Consider the following 25,187-nt stretch of genomic DNA (forward strand, 5'->3'; position numbering starts at 1 on the left):
CTATTCCACACCACACGCACACACACAAGCACACATGTACATACACACACAGATGGTGAGCTTGAGTGCAGGAATTGGATGGTGTTTACCTCTATATGCCCTGTGCCTAGAACTGTTGTGTTACATGGATGAGGAGATTCTTCCAGAAAGTAGTGAGGATGGATTAAGAAACACCCACATTCTACAAACACTTGACTTTCTACATTTATTTTATTTCAACATTTCTTAGAAGGCAGCATATTTTATTGGTTAATTACATGAGTTCCGGAGTCAGTTTCCTTGAGCTTGAATCCTAACCTACTAGCTGTTGGTTTTCTTCATTTGTAAATGGAATCATGGTCATATCTGTATTTCATATGGTTATTGGAGAAAGGAAGGAAATTGCTCATGCAAACCACTTAACCCAGTGTCTCGCTCACAGTAGGGTGCAGCGATTATTACTAGAATGGCATTATGTATGCCTTTAATTTACTTTATGTACATTCAATCAAAATAAAAGGTGTGGAATGAGAGAAACTGTTGAACAGTTTGGGCCATCATAGCTGCCATTCTGCTCCATACGTGTGTGTCCCAGTGCGAGCAGGATGGGAGGTGTGATGTGGTTTCCCATCTCAGTCTCAGGCTATGCCTGCTTCACAAGTCCCACCAGCTCACTGTGTTCAGTGTCATGCTAATGCTTGAACTGTATTTCGTACAACACGGCACCAAGCACAAACCAGCCCTTGATCTGGTGCTCAAGCAGAAAAATAGTGTTCCCAACACCCGGGAAAACTGACTGTGCTGGACTAGGTGGAGTTCTGGCGTGACGCCTCCTGTGGGACTGGGAAGGCTGATTCCGACCATATGTGCATGGGGTCTCACACGCTATCTTTCTGAAGCCATCGTCGTAACTGTTGAGTGTGGTACTGATGGAGGGGTACATCCTCAGAGCGGTGCTTGCTAAGGACCGGGGATTGCAATAATTACTTTGGTTACGTGTCAGGAGGAGGTGTTGGGTGTATTGAAGCAGCACTCAGTGCTAGCTAGAACCCTGGCCTGTTCTGCAGTCGTGTCCGTCCCCAGCCTGGATTTCCCCTCCGAGTTGTTGTGCCCTGTGTGGCTCTTGCCTTCGCAGCGCACAGAGAGAGCATACTGGAGATGGCCAGCCCCACCAGCACCACCAGGGGAAGGGTTAAGAAGGATAATGACTAAGACTGTGTGTTGATCACATTGGTGGACAAAACATATTTCCAGTGAATTTTTTCACAAGTCCAGATATTAAGTAAAAGCCTTTAATTTGTGTTTGCTTTTTATTTAGGTAACTACTCCAGACCCCCAACGTATACTGGGGTGCCCAGTGCAAGCTACAGCGGCCCGGGGCCTGGCATGGGCATCAATGCCAACAACCAGATGCATGGACAAGGGCCAAGCCAGCCATGTGGTGCTGTGCCCCTGGGACGAATGCCATCGGCTGGGATGCAGAACAGACCGTTTCCTGGAAATATGAGCAGCATGACCCCCAGTTCTCCTGGCATGTCTCAGCAGGGCGGGCCAGGAATGGGGCCACCGATGCCAACCGTGAACCGTAAGGCACAGGAGGCAGCTGCCGCAGTGATGCAGGCCGCTGCAAACTCAGCACAAAGCAGGTATGCCGTCGGGGCGGGCGGTCTGTGTGTGGACATGTGAGCACATGTGCCGCTCAGGGCTGCGTCATCCCTGAGTCACGTGGGTGCACAGCAGTCGAGGGTCATTTTGCTTGGCCATAAAGCTCAGGAAAGTAAATCACAGACCATGTTCTCTGAGACACCGAGGAAGGAATCTGAGTGATGGGCGAGTCAGTTGTGGAATATTATTTGAAGTGGCTGTGAGTTGTCATTGCCACCAGCAACACAGGCCAGTGGCATAGGGAGGGTCCGTGTGGTTCCATTTGAAACAGCAAGGTTTGGGCAGGAAATTCTATAGCCTAAAAACTAGTTAAAACCTAAAACACTAAAAAAGAACTTCCCCTTTTACTACCCTACCATAAAACTCTTTATAAAACAGAAACTTTGTATATGCACATATGTGTATTGTGTGTGTTTGTCTAAATGTATATGTGTGAGATTTATATACTTCATATTCTTATGTTTTGTTTTTCTGGGCATACCTCTCTCTGTCCAAACCAAAATGTGGTTAATAAAGCAAAGATAATATTTCAGAAAGTTTAAGTTGATAGAGGAAGGCTTTATCCTCAATTACTTGTTTTTAATCCTGATTTTTAATCCTGGTTTTTTAAAAACTAATTCTTAAAGTAAATACTTGACCTGCATAAAAATAACATACTGAATTAAAAATTTATGAGACCAAAGTGAATATGTTTTCAAAGAGCACATGTTAGTATGTTTTATGTTTAACATACATTAAAATACGTTTTAAAACAAAGCACACTGAAAGATACCTATGGAGATATGGTATCTTGAAGAGAGAAGATTCTGATTTTTTCAAAGGGAAATAAAAGCTGTGTGTGTGTGTGTGTGTGTGTGTGTGTGTGTGTGTGTGTGTGTGTAAATGTGTCCCTTTGTTACTTTTCCTCTGAAGCTGCTATTTTGGGAATTTTAGGGACCCCTTCAGTGTTCTCCAAATAAAACATTTCCCTTGAGTAATCAAAATGAAAATCAGTCCTTCTTTCTACCTCCCTCTCTTATCTCTCTCTCTCCCCCTCTCCTTCCCTCCCTCTCTCTCTCCTTCCCTCCCTCCGCTTTCTCTCCCCCGTCTGTGCTCTCTCTCGCTCTCTCTCTCTCTCTCTCTCTCTCTCTCTCTCACCCCCTCCCCCTCCCCTTCCCCCCTCTCCTTTTCCTTCCTCTTCTCCCCCTCTCCCTCTTTCCTTCCCTTCCTCTCTCCCTCCGACCCCCCCACCTCTCCCCCTCTCCCTCCTCCTCCCTCCCTTCCACAATACAATTACTTAGAATCTTCTGAACCCCAGCACTGTACCTCTAAACTGAAGTCGGTGGACTTTAGGGAATGTTTTAATAAACCTGTCTGTGAGGACTGGTTTGGCTGGTCCAATTGAAGTCCTAATTTAGGTTTAAATGAATTGCCTATTGTTGCAACTCATAGCGCACAAATTATTTTCTTTTTAAGTAGAAAGTACTTGATTGAATTTGACATGAAGCCTTGGATAGTGATCTGGGAAGAAGATAAGCACAGAGGTTTTGATTAAAAAGTCTTGCTATGCCCCTTTTCTGAATCAGTTTATATCATTTTATATAAATTAACATATAAATACACCTCCATGCATTTTCATTGTCTATTTGTAACCAGGAGACCATTCCAAAGCCATACTTGCACGTACTGCCCTTTTGAGCTCTCCAGGAATTTAAATGGAGACTGTATATTTTTTGGCTTTTACCAAAGTCCAAGCTGTTCTTCAGAATCATGAACTGAGATTCAATCTGAGAATCTTACTCTGCTCTCTCCTTTGCCCTGTTCCACAGCACTATTTTTTGTTTAAGGAATGTTACCCAGTCCCACTCCCAGGCAGCTGCATGGTACGGAGTGTTATGACACATTCTGTAGCCCTCCACGCCTACGTGTGGAAATGGCAGAATGGACAGGGGGATTCAGACTTGTCTACAGAACAAATCCAAAGAAGTTGTTCTTCTGTTCTGCTTTAGGCCACCATACATTAGGTCGCCTGCTTATCCCAGCCAGTCTGGGGCTGGCGGACGCCCCATGTTTTCTTCCCAGCACCCCAACTATGGCAACTCTCAGGCTCCCATGATGCACCAGCCTGACCAGTACGGGTAGGTAGCCACGTACCCTGACTCGCTGCGGGACCTGGGCATTTTTTTAAATTGTTAATGAACGTGCCACCTGGCTGCAAAAGTAACACCTAGAACAAGACAGTGAAAGACCTAAAAGGAAATCCATCTCCAAGGGGGTTGTCTTGTTGTTTATTTTTGTTTGTTTCGGGTTTTCTGTTTGTTTTGTTGTTTTGCTTTTCAGTCTTATTAATGGTACTGTACTATGGTAGTTCGGTAGCAGCCTGCATGCTGACCCCCAGACCTATCGTCTCTGCATGGCTTTCGGCATGCCTTCTTTCCTCCGTGCCTGAGAGGGAATAAAAGCTTTTATCTGCGTGACAGTAATCAAGTCCCCTACTCTGATGTCCTTTCCCCCGTTGTCGTTGTGTTTGTTGTCCAGGAACTGGTATCGTGTAGCACCGTTATGACTTACTGTCACTCCTGCCACTGCAGTGACCTGCTCCTACACACCCCTGCAGTCAGAGTGCAGGGGCTCACTGCAGGACACGTGGCTCGGGTTATTAACAGGACGTGTCGGGGGTTCCATTACGGCATCACTGAACAAACGTCTGTGCCAAAGATTTCCATTATTTCCTCCACCCAAGGAGGTTTAGGACATTGAAGTCACCAGGAAAATACAACCAAATAATCCAACACAGGATTTTCTTTCCAAACACAGTGTTGCCTGCCATATTCCTATCAATTACAACACAGGAATTACATACAGCAACAAAAAGTGTGTCTCGTCTTTCCTACAAGCCTATGGAATATCAGGCTGTCACCTTGTACGTTAGTGAATGTGCTTAAAGTATGTGATTACTGAGTGATTTACTAAGCAAAATATGATGATTGATACCGTTTTGCACACAGTGACCATCAGATTATCCTATGTATATTGAATCACGTTCCGTAGGTATCTCAGTAGAAACATACCACATTCTTGGTTAAAATAAAACAGGGAGCAGTCAACTAGGTTTGTTCAAAGACTAAGCTTATAGAACTGTGCTTTCCCTACTTGTTATGAATGCATGACGTGGAGAGCTTTTTAATAGTTTTACACTCAGTGTACATTTATGTAGACAGCAGAGCAAATGATAATTTTGCAATTGAGAGTTCTAAAATCCTGTAAACATGGTTCTAAATGTGGACCAACAAATACAGAATTCTACAAACATAACCCTAAAAATGAAATAACAAATAGAGAATTAGGTGAACATCCTTATTTGGAGAAAATGGGCTTTTCCTCTGTTTTCCTTTCTTGTGCTGCCTTCAAGGTCACTTCATGAGTCAGTAGGAAGATAGCAGTGGTGGGGAGAAAAGCATTTATCATCAGCTGCTAATCCGTAGGATCTGTCCTTTACCAACTCAGGAGTCCTATTTAGACCCACAAAGCTGGTTCGGCTGGGCCTTGCCAAGCCACATTAAGCAGCTGTGTAAAATGAATTTAAATGGCATGCATCAGAGTAAAATCTCTTCCACTGGGGCAGAAAATCAATGTTAGCTAACCAGCACGAGAAGATCAAATCTGCGTTTCAGCCAGCAGCATCCAGATAGCTTCCTTAGAAGACAACACCTCCTCCTTAATTAAAAATAAGAAAAAGAAAGATGTTGGCGTTTCTATGTAAATCTTATACAGCACACTTGGCAAAGGCTCATCTTTGCAGCCCTACCCCTGTGAGCTCTGAATTTTGTCTTTCATGTCTGCAGTGCTCTTTCTAAAAAAGAAAGAAAAGAAAGTTTTATTTCTATTTGGAATCTTCCTTCCTTTGCACTTTGCAATACACATAACCTGTTGTGCCTTTTTTTTTTTTTTTTTTTTTAAGCAGAAGCTTGAATGTGAGAAAACATGTATAGTACATGTTTTAATGCTGTGGGTTAAGAAGTTTGATTTTCAACATGCTTTTGCTTGACGTAACAGCTCATTGCAACAAACTCCTGTTTTTGCTTTTGTTTTTGTTTTCTTTGCCCATTGATAACTCTGTCAGGTTTAAGTTAAGTTGGCAATTTGCAAAGCTAGTTTGCTAAGTGTCACTTTCTCTTTTGGAAAGGAAGAAGTGGTTCAAGCCTTTCAGAAACACTGTTCGCAATTTGTGATAATGACTTCTTTCTCAGGTCAGAATCCCAAAGGGGCTAGAGCCTGTGAACGAATCTGAAAAACACAAATCAATGACGAAAGTAGTGAGTGAGAAAGAGTGTGTGTGCAATTAGAAACAGAAAGTTTGCTGTAAAATGCAGGATTGTGGCCAGTATGTTCAGGCTTTCTCAGCCAGTTGAATATAAGGTAATACACAGAAAACACACAGGTGTAACTGGTTAGAAACAGTTTTACTAAGTCCTTTTTTTAGAGTGGCACTCCAACGATAAAACCCACCCGCTGCACTGAATAAGTTAAGGAACACAGAGATGAATTGTTTTGTATTTTTCACCTTTTCAACAAAGGAATCCCTTATTTTGATTATAAGAGGATTTACAATAGAATGTAGTAAATCTGATGGTTCGGGTAGATTTGCTGAGTAATAATATCCAATTATTTGAAATTAACAATTTATATCTGTCCAGGACCCCGCCCCAGACACAGTGATAGATTTTTTACTCAGAAAATGCATTGCCTCTGTGTAAAGCATTTCTAGTGACTGTAATATTCCTTTGAAGTGATGAGAAACAGAGCGTTAGAAATACTGGTGGATCTTACTGAAAGCCTAGTTCAGGGATGGCTAACAACTTCCGTCTTCAGCCCAGTATACAGCGTCATGTCGGAAGGGTTCTGACACATCATCTGAGCGTAGAGATCCAAAGTCAGCCAGAAGTTCAGGATGCTTCCTAAAGAAGCATCAGCATGACTCCCAGCCTACAAATACAGCGTGTGATAGCTTTGCATGACACATGTACATACACACATGACATAAATTTCTCTCCGTCGTGTAGTGTGCTTCGGGTGGCACCTGGAAGTGTTCAATAATTGACACCTTTGCTAAATATACATGATGTGTGGATTTGGATATTTCAGTTATCCAGACTGTTTCCTTGGAGATGAGCTCCGAGTCTGATGCGTGACTTCAGTGAACTTACAGGAGGCCCGGCAAGCCCTAAGTTGTCAGGCCAGAGTAGGTTTTGATACCTTGATATGCCACCCCCAGCATCTCCTCTGGATCCTCTTCAGTCGCGTCTTGGATGCCTTGAGCTGGCTTCTGCTAGTGTTCTGGCACAGATCTTTAAGATGATAATATTTTCATAAGAATGGGTTCCCGGAGGATGTAGTTCCAATTGGAGATTAATAGAATTCATTTCAGCATGCCTTCTTTCCTTTATGCCCGAGAGGGAATAAAAACTTCTGTGTATGTAACAGTAATGAAGTCACCTACTCTGCTGTCATTTCCCAGCGCTGGGCGGGTTTTGGATGTCATCCAGTGCCTAGCCCTTGATGTGATGGTGGAGGAAGCTGCGACCTGTGACATTACCCACTCAGGAGCGCTTAGTCACAGAGCAGACCCGGCCCTGCCTCCTGGACCCACTGCTCTTCCTGCTACTCAGTGCTGTCTCTGTACTTTCCCTTTTGAAAAAAATCTCTTAATTTTAGTTCTCTCTCATGTCTAAAGGCAATTCTACTATTAGAAACCAAGTATTGAGCAGTGTCTCAGTGGAGATCCTACTCCTAGGTTGCGGTCTGGTTTTTCCCCCATCAGCTCAGCCTTTGTTTCACCTAAAAGGACATTTGACACATTCCCACTTAGCCTGGGCGCACGGCGGAGGTGGTTTGTTCCTGGAACACATCTCACCTTCTGAGATGAAGCAGCAGTTTGATTGATGGCACACAGATGGGTTTGAATTTCTGTCGTCATCCTTCGGTTGCCCGCTTTAGCATTTTGCATTCGTTCTTGTGACCGGGGTGTGGCTGTTACAGTACGGATTCTGAGCCGTGCAGAGAGAAGCAGAAGTCGGCATTTGTACCCGGGTAAATGCAGACACCTGCCCAGTGCTGACACGCGCGCTGTCCCCAAAAGACTTCACCCTAGACTAAATGAACGTCACAAGGAGGAAAACTCTTTGACTTCTTAGTTTTGAAAAACATGAGCAAAAATGAGTCTGTTTGAAAAGTCTTCTTATGCTTGCCTCGAAGGGAATTTTTATGCAGAATATCACAACCCCAAGTCTGGACACTTGGATTTTAATACTTTCTGTCATACCAAAAACTAGGATAACTGAAATTAGTTTTAAAATATTTCTGTGTTTAGTAAAACAGGAGGTTGAGGATGTTAATTGACATTATTTTTGAATCTTAGCCACTCTAACAGGGTAAATTACATTCCATGGAGTCTTAGCCATTAGGTAGCTGGTTCAGTAGCAACCCGGCTATATTGATGTTGACACGGCTGAATGTTTTGTAAGAGTTTGAGCGGTGGTCTTCCTCTGCTTGAAACAAACCAACTCCACTTACAAACCCCAGTGGGTCTGTCTTCCTTTGGGTGCATAGCCTCATGTGCACCCCACACACACCTCCAGCAACTGTTCTTCACTGATGTATTTATAATTCATCTCCCTGTTGCTGTTTGCCAACAAGGCACTTTTTCTCTATTATTTTCCTCTGAAGCCAGTGTCACGCAGTTCTGCTAATGGGCCAGGAGCCACTGGTGTGGAAATACATTGATGGAGATCATGCATTCAAATGTCGGAGAGAAGGGACGAGAACTTCTGTGTCGAGTTACAGTGGGGTCCGCGGGCCGGAAGGGATGTGAGAGATTTGTATTAAGAAAGAATTCAGCCCTTTGGATTTTGGACAATTAGGTTTTAAAATAATAGCTATGATTTGAAAAGTCATGTTATTGAAAGATGGAGAGAAAGATTTCAAAGGCTTAAATAGTGTTCTTATTTCTACAGTTAAATGTAAGCCTCTGCATTATCATCTAAATCCTGTGCTTTAATTTTTAGCCCTTTTTCTCCTCTAAATTTAGAATTTAAATGAATGTTATGTTGGTATTTTAAGATTATGATTTTGATCAACTCTTTCAGAATTATAGAATTATTAGGGCAGCCATAAAGTACATTTTTTTAGTCTTCAAATAAGAAAACAATAGTAAAACACTGATCAAAGTATAAAATGTACAGCCAGCTCTTAGTGGACTAGAGTCTGTGATGTTCCCTAAGTGACTGACTATTACCTAGAGATTTTGTAAACATACACACAGCCTCATGCCCACCATGGGAGGGAGAGGCTCTCAGGCCCATGGTTTTCATAAAGCCCTGGGTGGTTCTGGTGAAGGACAGGACACATCTGAGGACTGGCACTTGGGGTTCCTGCTTCTGAAGAGTGCTAGAGAAAGGCAGAGAGGGAAGGGGCAGCAATGTGCCAACTCGGAGACCCCGTTGTCTATGCCTTTCCAGATGGACGCTGATGAGGAAAATGCTGGACTAGAGCTGTGGACAGTGGGTAGAATTAGGAGGAGCTCTCAGCTCTGGCATTGTCTTACTCATGGCAGCTTTCCTCCAGAAGCCCCTCTCACTTCCTGCCTGTTCACGTCTCTCAGACGTCAGTGTCCTCCTTAGACTGAAATATTCCAGGTTCCCAACCATGCCTGCACCTGCCTTCTTCACTCACCGCGTCTTTAGTCCATGTTCCGGTCTGCGCCTCACAGTCGGGAACTGCCCTCACTGTCGCGATACCTCACGATACCTGTGATTGGGCTGGGGCTCTTACTAACCAGGTGGGGAGAGTGCCCTGTTGACTGGTCTAGGCCACTTGCCTTCACGTCTAACTCACGGCCCTCCTAACATCTCTGCCCCCACGTGCCCACACCCTCACGCCAGACAAACGGGCTGTCATACCTAGATTCAAAAGTATAGTCAAGGGCCGGCCCAGTGGCTCAGGCGGTTAGAGCTCCATGTTCCTAACTCTGAAGGCTGCCGGTTCAATTCCCACATGGGCCAGTGGGCTCTCAACCACAAGGTTGCCAGTTCAATTTCTCGACTCCCTCAAGGGATGGTGGGCTCCGCCCCCTGCAACTAAGATTGAACAGGGCACCTTGAGCTGAGCTGCCGCTGAGCTCCCGGATGGCTCAGTTGGTTGGCGTGCATCCTCTCAACCACAAGGTTGCTGGTTCAACTCCCGCAAGGGATGGTGGGCTGCGCCCCCTGCAACTAGCAACGGCATCTGGACCTGGAGCTGAGCTGCGCCCTCCACAACTAAGATTGAAAGGACAACAACTTGAAGCTGAACGGCACCCTCCACAACTAAGATTGAAAGGACAACAACTTGACTTGGAAAACAGGCCTGGAAGTACACACTGTTCCCCAATAAAGTCCTGTTCCCCTTCCCCAATAAAATCTTTAAAAAAAAAAAAAAGTATAGTCAACCCATCACCAGAAAACGATCAGCAACGCAGCCCAGCCAGTCATTAAAGGGCAGAACTGTGGAAATCACATATCTCGCAGGTGGTAAGTAGCATTGGCCTCGCTGGCAACCTGCAAGGCTTTCAGGCCAATACCGGATGTGCTGAGTTGTTCCCAGTCTGAAATCTGGTCACCTCCGCAGTGCTCAGGGCCAAAGATGGCAGGGACAGTTAATCAGTGTTGCAGAGGCTATGATCTGCGTCTTCGTCTCCCCCAGCCTGGGGGTTTGGGGAGTATTGTGGGTGCACATGTGAAGATCACAGGTGAGGGCTGGCTTCTCTGACTGCTCATTGGGCCTCTTAGCAGGTACCGTGTTTTCCCGAAAAATAAGCTGGACCAGCTCTAATGCATCTAATGCAGCTGGACTAGCTGGACCATCAGCTCTAATACATCTTTTGGAGCAAAAATTAATATAAGACCCAGTCTTATTTTACTATACGACTGGGTCTAATATAATACAATATAATATAATATAATATAATATAATATAATATAATATAATATAATATAACATAATTAATATAATATAATGTAATATAATATAATATACCAGGTCTTATATTAATTTTTGCTCCAAAAGATGCATTGGAGCTGATGGACCAGCTAGGTCTTATTTTCGGGGAACACGGTAGCAGCTCCCTACAGCTCCTGTTAATCTTGACCTTCATTCTTATTTTGAACTCGACTTCGATTACATAGATTAAAACACCAAACCAAATACCTGTAAAGGTTTTGTTCCTTGCTTTGAAAGTTAACTTTTACTGGGTTGCCTTTGATTGTGAAATACTCACCAGGTAAGAACTTGCTGGATCCTGCCCCCACCCCTCCTGCTTCTCAGGGCATGGTGACTGTGAGGACATAAAGAACTGTTTTTGCTCAGTTTTCAGGACTTTCCTGCAACATTTTTACCCTAACTTTGAACAGTGTTTTGCTTAAATTGAGTAACTCTGTGGCCGAAGGCCCCATTTAGCTCAGGAAATCTATAAGAATTTTAGGAGGATTTTTTTTTTTAAGTTAGAAATGACTACGTTAATACATTTCCTGGCACTATAACTTGGACTAGTACATTCTTTGTTAAAGGGTTTTCCAAAATATTCCTGTGGCAAAATATATGAGATGGAGATCTCAAGACCCAAAATCTGTTCTTTTGGGTTTTTTTTCAGCCGAGACGGGTCCATTAAAGTACAAGAAGTCTATGAATGCCTAGAGATCTGTGCGTTCTTAATTATCTCATTCCCAAAACATCACTTAGATTCGCTGCTACTTAGCTCAGTATTTGTCGAGCTGATCTGCTCACCATGTCTGATTTGCCTGTACCTCGAAGGAGACCCATTTCCCTGGTCAGGTCACTCTCTCCCTTATCCCTTGTACCCAGGAAGGGGATGTCCTGGTGGAAACGGTGGGTGCTCCCATCACTGAAAAGGAATGGCCCTCCTTGTAAATTACTGGAGCTCTTTTTTTAATGGCATTATGATCTCAAGATAAATGTTTTTTTTAAGTAAAGATCTTTAAGGCAATTAAAAGGGGACACTTTTTTCTTTCTGTGAAGGATGTCAGTGACTACTCAATTTTTTTCTGTGCGGGACAGTGGGTATCGTTTTCACCAGACCAGGAAGTGCGCCATTTGCATCTTGGCAGAGGCCAGTGGGAAGCTCCGTGTACCAGAACCCACAAAGTTCTGGGGTCACCTGCAGGAAAAGACAGGCTTGGGGACCCACTGTTGTCCCCTTGGCTTTTGTCGACGCCGAGGTAGTCGGAGTGCTGGGTGTCACCTGGGAAGTGCTGATGTCAAAATCTCTAAGTGAAGCATCTTCAAAAGGGAAACTTTGAATTTATTTTGTATAATTGCCAGTAAATCATTTATAATTACAGAACAATGGGCTTAACAAACCAAAACCACCTTCGAGATGAAGAGAACATTCTTAATTACCAATTACCGAAATTCAAGCAGCGACACTTTCTACAATCTCTTCATACCCTGACAAGGAAATCTTTCACTGCAAAACCCTGAGCTCTATTTGTTCTCCTGCTTGCGTTGAGAGAGACGGTGACGAGCAGTCAGCTGTTTTAGGAACAGCTCAAACCGGATACCTGAATCGAGGTGAAAAGCAAGTACTAAATTTTGAAATTGCACACCAGGTGCCATTTTAGCAACAAGGCCAGAAACAGCTGATCACAGGTTGGAACCCTCTGAGAAGTGTGCAAGAAGTAGTTAACAGAAAGGAAAACGTGTTTCTGGTGTTGTAGGCTCTTAAGAAACCCTGGATGGACTGTGCAGTATTCCTCAGTGCGTGGTGGAAATAGCTTCACCAAGATGCCAGGGTGAAAATACAGCTCTTTGGAGAACGGTGGAGACAACCGTAAGAAATGTCTCTAGTGACGGAGGAGCCCTGTGAGCAACAGCACGTTACAGAGGCCAGTGGCGAAGACAGGCCAGGGAGCAGTTCTCTGGGGAGTGATCCGCTAAACGTATCCACGAAGAGACCGTTCTCGGGACCATGCTGAGGGAACTGCGGCCCCTCTGTCGAAAGGGCCTTTGTCACAGCGCTGTTGAAAAATAACATTCCCCTTTGCCCATTGTTAAAGGGAAAAAATAAGACTCACATGTATCGATTACCAAAGGGTTTGGAGAGTTACTAATTTCTAGGTAGAAAATGGCAAATTTTGCTGTAGCGTTGTTGCTGGCAGTCTACACATATCAGCTTTCTTTAAGGGACTGGGCTGCGTTGGAAAGGTCATGTTCACAAGGAGGGGAGACCTTAGAGAAAAGACTCAGTATTATAAAGGCCTTCCTGCATAGGGAGGGAAGGTGAACTAAAGGACTCCTCTCTGCTTTCTAGACTGGCCTCTCCAGCTGTCTCCCTGACCTTGCCTTTTGGAAGCTGAGGGCCATATCAGGTAACATGCCCCAAGCCAAACTCATGATCTGTCCAGTGTTTTCTCAGTGACGGCCTACCATCCATCCTGTTGTGCAGCCGGTCGGACACCCAGGAGCCATCTTGGTGCACCTTTCCTTTCCCCACAGAGTCTCACTCATCACCACGTCCTGGTTCCAGGGCCCTGTCGTCTCTTACCTGGACTGTCGGAATAGCCACACAACCTGTGTGCCCGACCTTCGTTCCTCAGCCTCCAGTACAGTCAGAGAACAATGCACAAATCTCTCTATGCCGTGTCTCCTAAGAACACCTCGTCTCAACCTCTTTCTCTTAGGATACAGTCAAAACCTCACAGAACCCGGACTTCCCTCACCCCACTCTCACTTCTTACTAGTCTTCCCACCAGCCGTCCTCTGCTCCTGGATGCCCACAGGCCCCCTCCTTTCCTCCTTACCTGACCAACTCCCCGTCCGATCCCTCACGTCTCATCTGCAGTAACGGGCAGAGGGGCCGGCAGCCCGTCCTCACCGTTAGAAGCCCCCCAGCGCAGGCACTTCCCCTTCACCCACAGCCTGGGCATCATTTGACCCTCGCTGCTCTGGTTGTTTGACTTTGTTTGTTTGTGTTGGACAACGACTGTGCTCCTCCTTTCCCCCTCTCCTCCCACACTTATCTTAAAACAGCTATCTTGAACAATGGTTGGAACCACCAACCAAATGGACGGTATTTCTAATTCATTTTAGTTATTTCTAACATGTCTCCCTGATTGAAAAGGGTGCTGTAGTTGGTTTGTTTTAATAGCATGTGGCTGTGCATTTTTATAGAAACCTGTAAATTTGAAGTCATTGGCTTTGTATGTGTTCTTTGTCTTTGGTTTAATGATATGAAGCCACTTTCCTTGCACAGGATCGACATCTACCCGGAGCAACTAGCTTGTTGAACTAGACAATGATTTTGCCCCCAGAATTGCTGATGCGTTTGTGTTTGCAGGCCGACTGATGGGGTCACCACTCCAACAACGGGCCAGGGCTGGGGCAGCCTTCTTTTCTGTTTCAAATGTGTTGTTTTGGAGACACAGGGAGTGTTTTTCCCTCTTCAGATAGTAGATGTATGCATTTGTCCTTCTTGGTACTGCTTTCAAAGAGTCACTGTGTAATTTAGGTCGAAAGTGTTGCTGGACACATAGACATGAAAATACTTTGTGTTTATACAACATTTAAAGTAGGGCGTCTGGTGTAATGTTATATAGACGATTGGAGTTCTCCAAGAAGCGACTCTGTCAGAACGGGGCTTTTCAAAGGTTCCTGGTTCTGATAACTATTGGGCTGAAGTGGGACAGTGCCCCCAAATCTCAGGGGTAGCCTAATAGATCTAGTGAGTCAGTAATCTTTTCTGCTTTCGTAAGTCAAACTACATCTATCGTGACAGTCCATGTAGAGAAAGATACATACATGTGGCAGTCGTACACAGTTTTCTAATAAAGCACACATTTTTATGTTCGTTTGGAACGTATGGATGATCAGTGGACATGCTAGAGCTCTTCAGAGCAGGGCTTCTCTCCGTATGTCTGCCCCTCGGACTTGCACAGAGAGGCTTCACTCACGTGGTGTCTATTTCCAAAATATTTCTTCTGTCTGTCCGTCCTCTTCTCCAAAGAGCTGTATCAGAAATCCATTCATTTTTCAAGATGTGTATTTCACACTCCTTGTCTATCACTGTTGAGAACAAAATGATGGTATTGCTAAAAACATATGGCCTAAATATTCTTTTAAAGGACCACAGTTATGTACAGACTATGTTAAATTTTATTGCAGTTGACTTAAAAACAAGATATTTAGAAATGGATTTCATACTGATATTTAAACTGCTAAATTCAGAGTATATGGGGAAGGTGTATTCCACTTTCTGCCTTCACAGTGGAGCCCTGGAAATTATCACTTTAAAATTGGTGTTTGTTTCTGGTTTTTTTCCCCCAAGCCAGCCCTTTGTTGGCAGATGAATGTGTGATGTTTAAGAAATGTCCAAAGTGATTAAAGGAGAACCTATAAAAATTACGTGTGTGTGTGTGTGTGTGTGTGTGTGTGTGTGTGTTTGTGTAGATTGAAACGCAGGACCAGAATCGCTTGCGGGAAATGCATGTGCAGCCCCACTTCTGAATTACTCTCGTTACAATAACAGGGGTTTTGTCACTGAATGACAGATCTTAAACATTTACATCTAGCCCCACCGAAGACTGATTTAAATACCGTTCTGGTTATTCCGCAGCTCCGCGTGTCTACATGACAACCCCCCACGTGATGCTTTGACATGAGGGAATGGTGCCTAGCCATTCCCCAGTGGGCCCCGACCCCAGTAAGCGCAGGCCCGTTGGTCAGCACCCTGTTATTTGTGGCACCGCCTGCCACAGTCATTTTCACTGGGCGCAGCCCAGGAGGTGCCTTAGCAGCATAACCGCAACAAAACGTTCCCTTTAAGTGTCTATCGAATTCCCTCTCGGGACGTCGTAGGGCATTCACTGCCACAGCCATTGCAGGCGAGGAATGTGTGGCGTCAGGACAGCAGTAATTTGTAACAAAAATGACCTCAGTCCATAGACCCACTAGAAACCCCTAGTGAGTCACAAACCCAGAGGTCAAGGTAGGGCACGTTGCTCTTCCAGCTACCACTTCCCTTTTGGTAGGGTCTTAGTTATATCGAAAATGTTTCCCTCATTTCCTTTTGTATCTTTGCCTGGTGGTGTTTTGTTCTGTTCTGCCTGCTCTTGTTTCCTTTTGAAAAAAGAAAATGTCTAGCGATTGACTTCTTTGGTCTCCAAGTTCCATTTGGAGTCTTCGAATGTCACTGTGGTCAGAAGGGGTTCAGCAGTCGGTGAGTGCTGCCTCTGCAAAGGCACCGACTTCCGAGGTTGCTGTGGTCCGAGGAAGGGTAGGCAGCCCAACCAAATAAGCTTTTTGTTGTGAGCCACAGAAATCCTGTTACGGTCGCTGCACCAGGGTAAGTGGGAGTGCTCGGCTTAATCACAGAGGCGGCCGTCTCACGTCTCCTTCCACAATACGAATTGCCTCGATTTCTAAAATTCAACAGCGCATTGAAAACTCTTGTTTAGTATTAAGCCCATCTTGCTTGTTCAAAATTACCAGTCATCTTGCCAGTAATTTCCAAAGCAATAATAAATAGGATTTCTTCTGCGGTGATGAAAGACTAGCTCTCTCCCACTTTAGCCAGGCGGCCAGGGGCTGTGCTCATGGCCACACACGCCCTGCATTCCTGCGAGGACTCATTTCTCCACTTGGATACCCCAGAGGCCTGCAGCACACAGGATGAACTCCTTTCCAGAAGCAGTTGCCCAGGGTGCTATTTTATTTACTTCCACCACCTCTCACTGAGTCCATCTCACCAAAGGGTGCCCTCCGGGAAGCTCAGAGGAAACCACCGTTCTGATCTGTCAGCTTTCTCCCACCAAAGATGAGTCCGGTAGACAAATAGAAAGGTATACAGTAGGCTGCTGTATGTCATTACACTTTGTCTCATCAAGTGTTAGCAGCGTGAGGGCCCTTAGAGAAAACAGGATAGGACACTGGACTGAAGGCAGGCTTGGGGAGTTCTGTTTCTGCCACTTGTTGGCGGTGTATCTTTCTGCAAGTTATTAATCTCTCTGATCTTTATTTTCTTTTTTTGTACATGAGCATAATTCTACCTACCCTCCTCCAGGAATTTAAAAATTAGATGTGTGAAGTGCCTAGAAATCGTGCCAGGCATATTTGTAGGTCCTTCATAAAGTAGTAATGTTAAAATTATTAACAGTCCCTCCATGTTTGTATATAAAAACTGAGGCCCAGCAAGCCAGCATGATTTGCTCCCAGATCCTAGTGACAGTGGAAAATGGGGCTAGTGACAGAGTTAAGACCCACTTTTTAACCAGACTCTTGAAAACTATAGATGCAGTTTCATTGAGGACCATTGTAACCAGCAACGGACATCCAACACACAAATCTGTCATCCTTTATATTTTTTGTTATTTTAAGGGTATTTTAAAAACCTCTTTAAGGTGTACCTTCGTCATCTTATGGTGATTGAAGATGGGCAGTGCAGACTTAGGAGAGAAATCATAGATTAGGGTTAGATGTGGTCTTTGAGGTTACTTCATCTGACCATCTGCCTGGTAGATTTTATATTCTGATTCTTGTTTCTACCTTGTTATACAAACAGCTGTGCTTAAAGAACTGTTAATTTCATACATATGTTAGTTACACTGCATGTGAAACTGAATTTGGTGGAAGCTTTAAAAGGTGGCCATCTTTCATAATTCCTATTTACAGTGATAAAAATGGCCTCTATCAATTCAGTTAAAACGTATTTTGTAGTTTCTGTCATGTGTTCAGTCGCTCCTCTCAGGAGGCGTCCACACACAACCTAGAAGAGTCAAAACATGCACCTAAATTGTTTCAGGACATAAAAGAAAGCAGGGTGCTATGAAAGCAGAGCCTGCAGAAGGCAGAGCTCCCCGGTAGAGCATGGGGATGGGTTGCGTGGAGGAGGTGGCCGCTGGTCTGGATCTTGAAGGACAGGTCAGAGTGGGCTGAGATTTGGAAGCAATGGCTACCTAGGAAGTAGTCCGCAGAAAACACTGCCTGTTCGTAAGTTAAGGGTGCTCTTCCTGTGCTTAATCTGCTGAGAAACTGAGAGAACTGTTCCAACAGCTGCCACTTGTTCTCTTTTCAAACAGTTCCATAAATGCTACTAAATAGTCTTTCATTTGAGTGAAAACATCTCAACAAACCTGCATGTCTGAGGTAATGCCAACTATCCGCAGGCTCATGTTACGACCCTAACCATACAGGAATGTGTGTACAGCTGCTGGGCAGTGTATTTATAAGGATGTACGATCTGAGGTTAATCAGGAGCCATTGGATGATCTCAGATCCATCCTTAATGAATTGCAGTGGGTATCACAGCTCTGATTCAGCAGTCTGGCGTTTTTCAGAGTGGAATCTCAGTGAGTGGAACATTCAAGGATGAACTAGCACTCCTTTCTCCCAGAGCCACACTCACACCATTAGTCTTTCAGCCTTCTAGAATGTTCTTTCCAAGCCATCAAGTGTTCGTTTGTACAGAATTTCCCTGAATGGTTTGTATAATACTTAAAAGAAAAACACTCAAACCTTTGATACTTTGACTTTTCAAATAGACCATGTTTGAACTTTTTCTACAAGTAAAAAAGTTGAACCCACTGAAAATACCTACACAAAAAGAATAGTATATTACATTTTTATTAATGACTTATGTTAATCCCTTATAGAATCTCTTTAAAATTTTCTACTATTATCCATTAAGAGCCACCAAATGATAGTTTAGTGGCGGTGGAGGGGGCTGTTATCATAATTAATTTGGGCAGATAAGCAAAGTGTCTGGATTTTCACCCTTCTCATTAGCTTTACTCTTAAGAGTAAACATTAGCGGCCAAGACTTTGAAAAGTTTTTTAAAGGTACTGCGCAGATAAGCCAAGCTTGACTGCAATGTGGTAGTCAAGCTCGACTTTCAAGATTTCGCCACACTGCTATCATCTTTCTTTGCCGTGGTTTTCCTGGGAGAATGAAACCATCTTGCTGTTTAAATCCTCCCCTTCCCTCCACCATTACCTGCCGTTAGAGAAATGACATTGTGTGACAGTTGTTGCCTTCAAATCAAAGAGTGCCCTTTGCCGCTTTGCAAGAATGAAGAAGTTTGTCTCTATGTAAAGACACAAAACAAACCAAATGAAGTCACCAAAAGTTAAGTTCCTGAGTCTGCATGGCAGTGGGGAAGGGGTGAGCCTGTTAGGGCAGGAGCCTATTAGGGACACTTTCAGCCAGTCCAGCTCCCTTTCCTTCCTGTCACAGATGAAATCCTACAAAAAGAGATGGAAGCCTAATGTTTACTGTGTACTTTTAAATAGGGACACTGGTATGTTTTTAATAGCACATAATTTCAGAAGGTTAAATAATAGGGTTGAAGGGAGTTTGGGAATGCTTTCTCCCATTTCATTATATCAGAAAATTTAAGTCAACGCATTTTTTTTTTAAGTATTCCCACACTGCTTATTTTTTTTCCATTTCTTGACTTCTGTTTTTTTGATGTGAGGATAGTAATGTTAATAGAGTCAGATCTTTTTAAACATTAGAAATTAATTTTGCTTGCTTTTGTAATTCCTGTTCTTATTTCAAGTTCCACCTTTCTCGCTTATATTCCTTTATATAAATCATAACCTGGAACACTTGACATGCTTTAAAACATGTAATTTATTTGTGGAATTTACATTATCTGGAATTTTTACATAGTACAAGTATATTAAGTAATTACCAAGCAATAAGAGTTCAGCCTCTCTCTCCAGGAAATAAATTATTTTAAGGAAAATATGAGAAATACTGGCCCCACCCCTTGCCTAAATGCATTGTGAGAAATGACTCCCAGTCAAACTGTAATGTGCGTGGTCAGTATCCGTATGCGTGTGCTTTCTCTCCATACAGGCAAGGCAGTTTCCCGGGCATGAATCAGAGTGGACTTATGGCTTCCAGCTCTCCCTACAGCCAGCCCATGAACAACAGCTCGGGGCTCATGAACACCCAGGCGCCACCCTACAGCATGACGCCCAACATGGTGAACAGCTCCGCAGGTAACCTTGGCGGCTCTGGGCTTCTGAGAGCAGCCCCGCCTCTCCCTCTTCTCCTCGCAGGCAAACAGCACTGAATGTACAAGAGCAAGTCAAGCAATTGGACCGTTTGGTGAAAAGGGGAAAATACTGCTTTTCTGCTTCTTGGAAACTTGCTCAGTCCAACTGTTTGAAAACTTGAGGGTTACCTTACACTTTATGTAAATTGTTTTTTACATAAAGGTCAGTAATTCAACCGACCTGTTGCTTTATCTTCCCTGTTAGAGTGATAGATGCCACTTTGGGGTAGGAGTCTCTCCTTGACTTAATACAGAGCTGTGAGTAGCCAGTGGGTGCCCTGTGATGCTTTATGTGTTAGAAAAACATTGTGGAGTTAGAGGCTTGTTCCCTTTCTTACCTTTTTTTGTTCACTCTGCTTTTCTCTGCCTTCCTAACCTCTCCATCTTTGAAAGTCCACCTCAAAGCTATTGTTTGTCAGCAGAAGAGACAGCTAGAGGCTGGGCTTGCAGCCTGTCTGAGCTTCCGAGTGCTGGTTTCTAGCGTCCAATTTCATAGTGCCTTTCCCTGATTACTTCTCTTTAAAAGTTTGTGGAAGAGTTAAAACTAGAAACTACTAGTGCAGATGAAAGTTTTTAAATAAATCATGGTCCATCTTGATGTTAGGCAGGTGGTCATTCATCCAGGGAGGTGGGCGTTTTCACATTTGCAATGAAAAGTGCCAAGCTCTTGAACAGTCTATTAGCTAGAAGCTTCCCCTTCCCTTCCCAGCACTGTCCCAGGTAATAGCGTGTTTGGGTTATGACATTATGTGTTTCGTCTGGCTTGCTGAAATGAAATTACTTCAGAGCATTGAAACGACACAATAAATTTTCACCTACTATTAGCAATACTCATTTTTCCCTTTTTCCTTTGGACTCCAGAGCCACAAAAATAACCCACAACAAATAGATGGCACCGTGCCCTGCATAAGAAGATTTATGTGTCCCTAAGAAATAACCAATTTAATGGAGATTCACAGAGAGGGGTTTTTTTTATTATTATTATTCAGATAATTCAGCTATTTGTTATTTCATACTGGGGAAATCTTTTCAATGAAAGGCCATTTATCCTCACAGCCTTTTGTACAGACTAGTAGTATTTTTTTTATTGCATTGTGCATTTTGAAACATTGAATTTTTAATAATTTAAACATTTATCAAAATTTTTTCTGCACATTTATATGATTTTATTTCAGCTTTATTAAGTCAAATGCTACCTGATAGAAAGTAATCATGCAGCACATCCAAGGAATATTGACGACTTAGCATTCACTGTGTATCTGCTGATGAGCGTACGTGCCTCTGCTAGAACTGGCGTGGTCTCGGAGGGAAACGGGAATGACAGAAGAACCCAGAATGGGACAGTGAGCTGCCAGTGAGAGACTGGGCCTGAAGGTGTCCACTTAGCTTTTCTAGGGATGGGCGAGAAATGGCTTGGATCATCATCACATCAGTCTCCATGGTTTGGACCCCTGGAGATAAGTTTTCGGTGATGACAGCAAAGCATTTTCTCCATCCAAGGACACTTTTGGAAAAAGTGAAGATAATACAAACGATGGCCGGGCTGGCAGTGGGATTTTCTGAGCCTCACTTAGCAGCTGATGCCCCTGGCATCCAGCATCCTCTTCACTGAGTTCCAGCAGTTGTGCTGTAGACGGTGTACAGGGCCAGAAAACGTCCTCCTGTGTAGTGACAAATCGCTACAAGCTTCAGTGAGCAAGTAATTATTTAAATGGAGTCAGTGCGAGTATGAATGTGACAACTATTTCTTCACTGAAAATGCTAGGGAAGTAGGACGGTAGGCTGTGGGGATCTTTTTTTCCCTTTAGAGCTTTTTTTAAAAAAAATTATTTGGATTAAAAGATTAGAATTACGTATTACTATGGGCAAAATTATAAGCCCTGTATAACCTTGTTAAATGCATCCCATATAATACTTGTATTGTTAGTTACATAGTACTTATTTATATTTTCTTTTATAATATTCATCAGTCTGAGCATAAACCATCATCTTAAAGAAGACATCTGATGTCAGAAAACATACCTACCAGGCAGGGCTAAGTTTGCCTCACCGGAAGTCTACAGTGTGGGGGGCATTTCCATCAGCATAACCTACAGGGAGGAAATGAGCCGCCCCAGGCTGCCTGGCCAGGCCTCCTCCACACAGAGCACTGTCAGATTCCAGTCGTGAGTCTTTCTGCCAGCCCAGCAATGTCCTGTCAATGCCACAGTGTCAACAGCTTCCTTCAGGGTTCTCAGAAATTGAGAGCCAGCTGTCAGTTGCCTGCAATGCTCATGAAAACTACAGACTCCTGGGACTGCCCCCAGGAGCCATGGTGAGGGAGGGACCCCAAGAACCGTCATTGCTGACAGACTCCTGAGGTGATTCTTATGTGCAGGCTAAAGCTTGAGACCCACCAGGTTAAGGGTATTTTGCTCAACAGCCTCCTGGCAGAACTGCTGCCAGCTTTGTGTGGCATTAGCCATTTACCAGATAATTTGCTGTTTTGAAATTAAAAAAAAGATTTACAAAACTATGCCTAGAATATAAATCTGCCAGATGGATAGCTGTTTTCTGTCTTGAGATTTTAGGATCCTTCACAAAGGAAGTTTGGGGTCTTTAGCACTATTGCTACTGGTTATCTAGGTAGCTTATAAATACTGTTGGCTTTTTTGTTTGATTAAGTTAATGATTTTAGGTGAATTGCTGTCCTCCCCCCCAAAAAAATACAAAAGACTTGATAAACTATGAAAACCATCTCTCTTAAACTGGGGAAAATGGACGCTGAGTTATACCACAGGTATTGGTGGCTGCGTAAGTAGCTGGGCTTTCTTGGGAGCGTCCGTCCGTGCAGCTCACAAGAGAGAGTTAGGAGCTTTCCGTGAAGCAGTGATGCTCAGCAAACATGCTGGTTTTCCTCAGGTTGTGCGTGTCTTTGGGACGGCTGAGTCGGGAGGGGGCTGTGATGGAATGATGGGGTCGTGCCTCTCCCTTGCACTGCCCCCCCCAGGTGCATCAGCATAGGGAACTTTCCGGGATTCTTTGAAAGCCTTGCTGCTCTAAGCAGAGAGAAGTGTTTCTCCTGAGCTTTTCTCATTACCTTGTATGTGTTATGTTAACAGTGTTCTTTATATATTTGCCACATATAAAAATAGCCATGAATATCTACAGATGTATACCCAGAGATAGGCCCTTTTGTGTTTTCAAAAACAAGGAATAAAATATTTGCAGAGTATGGTATATTATCTACCATGAAAAGAAAAGAACTGTTTGTGCTTTTCTGGTCTTGTTTTACCATCTTCTGGGAATGATTCTGCAGCCTTGTAAGGAGACTAAGTAAAGGAAGTTGGGAGAGTAGGAATGAATGTTTCAGTTCAGTTTTACTCGCACCATATGTTCTTTATGTTCTTTTGGAATATATTAAATCCACAGTGAAATAGCTGCCTTAGGACCTTGACCCACACTTACTTTAAGAAATCATTCTAGCTCTTAAATTTCGATGGTGAAGCCAGAGGCTAGTGCATGCTGGGTATTTACAGTAACCCCCATCCTCCACAGTCAGACTCAGTACTGCCCCTTCCTGGCCTGAACTTTACACACTGATTACTGGTGTCAGTAGGAGAATGATCAGCGCCTCTGTTTAACACATCCTTAAGAAAGGGGTGGTCTTTCCCTTCTGGGAAAGGAGAAGAAAATAGTGCCCCTGGAGTGTCACTGCCCTGGGAGGCACGTGGCTCTCTGCAGTGGTTCGTGGAGAATTCTGCTACAAAGTCAAAAATAAGCATTTCAACCAAAAGGATAGTAAAAGCCACAGGAAGGAAAGCCCTTATGACCCATTTTGTAAAATAAAATTTGCATTGTAAGGCAGGAGTACTAAGAAAAACTATTACTCTAAATCCTGTTCTTATCTATCTCTCAAAATAATAAAGCAATGCAACTTTTGACAGTTTTTGAATTTGCATAACCCAAATGCCCTCTTTAAAATATATAACAGAGAATGAAGAAATTTGGGGGATTTCAGACCAGCATATATGCTTATATTCGTCTAAGTCTGATTTTTAAATCAGTGTAAATTATCATCATTAATTATCGTAACATATTGACCTAGCTCTTTATGCTTAAAAATTACTTTTGTGCACATTAACACATTTGATGCATGAAGAAGGATATTGCTATTTTTCAAATATATTTAAGCATGATTTATGATACATGCTGAGAAAACTATTTGTTGTAATCTTTGGAGAAGCGGGACTTAACAGAAGCCACGTGTCCCTGACCTTGCCATTTTCTCTGGAATTGTGTGGCTGTCATTCCTTTGAACCTACTCAATAACCAGCGAGGACGTATGGACTTTCATGAATAAGCCCCCCTTTCCACACTCGTCCTGCTTTTTTTCCCTTCTATTCTTCTAAAAAGGGTCTTTCTTAACATACAGCTTTACCAGTTCATATCTCGCTAGACCCCAGAGATAAAACCGCACGAAAGCAACAAGGCGGTCTTCTTCGTGTAATCTCTCTCAGCTGCTTTTCTGAGGTTTCACACATTCACAAAAATAACAGCATTTTTAGCTGATCCCAATAGATTTTTGTGTGCAGCTGCATCACTTGAAAAAGCTTTTTGTTCCAGTTCTTAAAGTCTAAGTATTGAAAGTAATTTGGAAAAAAAAAAAAAAGAAAAACATCCCAATTATGATTTGTGTGTGTGGTAATGACTTCAAGGGCTGACTGGGCTGCAAATGGGCTTTGAAAACAAGCCACTGTGGCCGTGGAAAATGCAGGCGTTTCAGAGCGCGCCATTGAGTGTGCCGTTGTAAACTCATGGGCACGTGGCAGGGTGGCTCTTTTGGCAGGACCTCTGGTCTCAACCTGCAGTGATGCTAACGATATTAGCAAATTAGCACCACAAAGCTTGCCAGCAAATTCACCAGAGCCCTGCTCACTCTCTCACTGCTGTAATTAAAACTAATCATTTTCTAAAACATAGTAATACATGAATATGAGCAATAATCATTTTGTAGTGGGCAATCTGTGGGGCCTTTTCTAAAGCTGCTCTTTTTCTCCAGCACATTGTGCCCCATTTGTACCGACGCCTCATTTGGGCCAGCACTTTCATTTGCAGAATGTAAACCGGGTCCCGTTCATAAAACCTCAGGTTTATTTGATTTGGAAGTAGGCATGTTTTCTGGTCTCCACTCATTTCTAAGGCTCGTAATTCTCTCCCCTCTTCCTTTCCTACTGCCGTCTCTCCTCACGCCGACTCCTCGCACATCTGCTTGTGCCGTGCTCACAGCCCAGTGTTGTGCACGTGGTTTTCACAGTGGGGCCCCATAGACATTCAGCTGTTATTCCCCTGATATCTACACTGAGTCCCTACTGTAGCCTTGCTCTTCCTTTAAAAAGAAATCTAAAGCCATATTTTTAACTTGAAAGTATCTACTAGTATTTGCAGTAAATGTGTATAGGTCAGTTGTTCGTTGGT

The 25,187-nt window shown here is 43.5% G+C and overlaps 1 protein-coding gene across 2 annotated transcripts in view; it reads left to right on the forward strand.

Annotated features, from left to right (window-relative positions):
• Nucleotides 1-25,187, forward strand: part of ARID1B (AT-rich interaction domain 1B) — a 398,528-nt gene that overhangs the window by 340,649 nt on the left and 32,692 nt on the right. For both annotated transcript variants that reach the window (XM_033096399.1, XM_033096409.1), the window contains exons 9-10: nucleotides 1,298-1,625; nucleotides 19,529-19,674. In XM_033096399.1, coding sequence (XP_032952290.1) covers nucleotides 1,298-1,625; nucleotides 19,529-19,674 — 474 coding nt within the window. The remainder of the gene's footprint in view (nucleotides 1-1,297; nucleotides 1,626-19,528; nucleotides 19,675-25,187) is intronic.

Source organism: Rhinolophus ferrumequinum, chromosome 3 (genome assembly GCF_004115265.2).
Source record: "Rhinolophus ferrumequinum isolate MPI-CBG mRhiFer1 chromosome 3, mRhiFer1_v1.p, whole genome shotgun sequence".
Classification (NCBI taxonomy): domain Eukaryota; kingdom Metazoa; phylum Chordata; class Mammalia; order Chiroptera; family Rhinolophidae; genus Rhinolophus; species Rhinolophus ferrumequinum.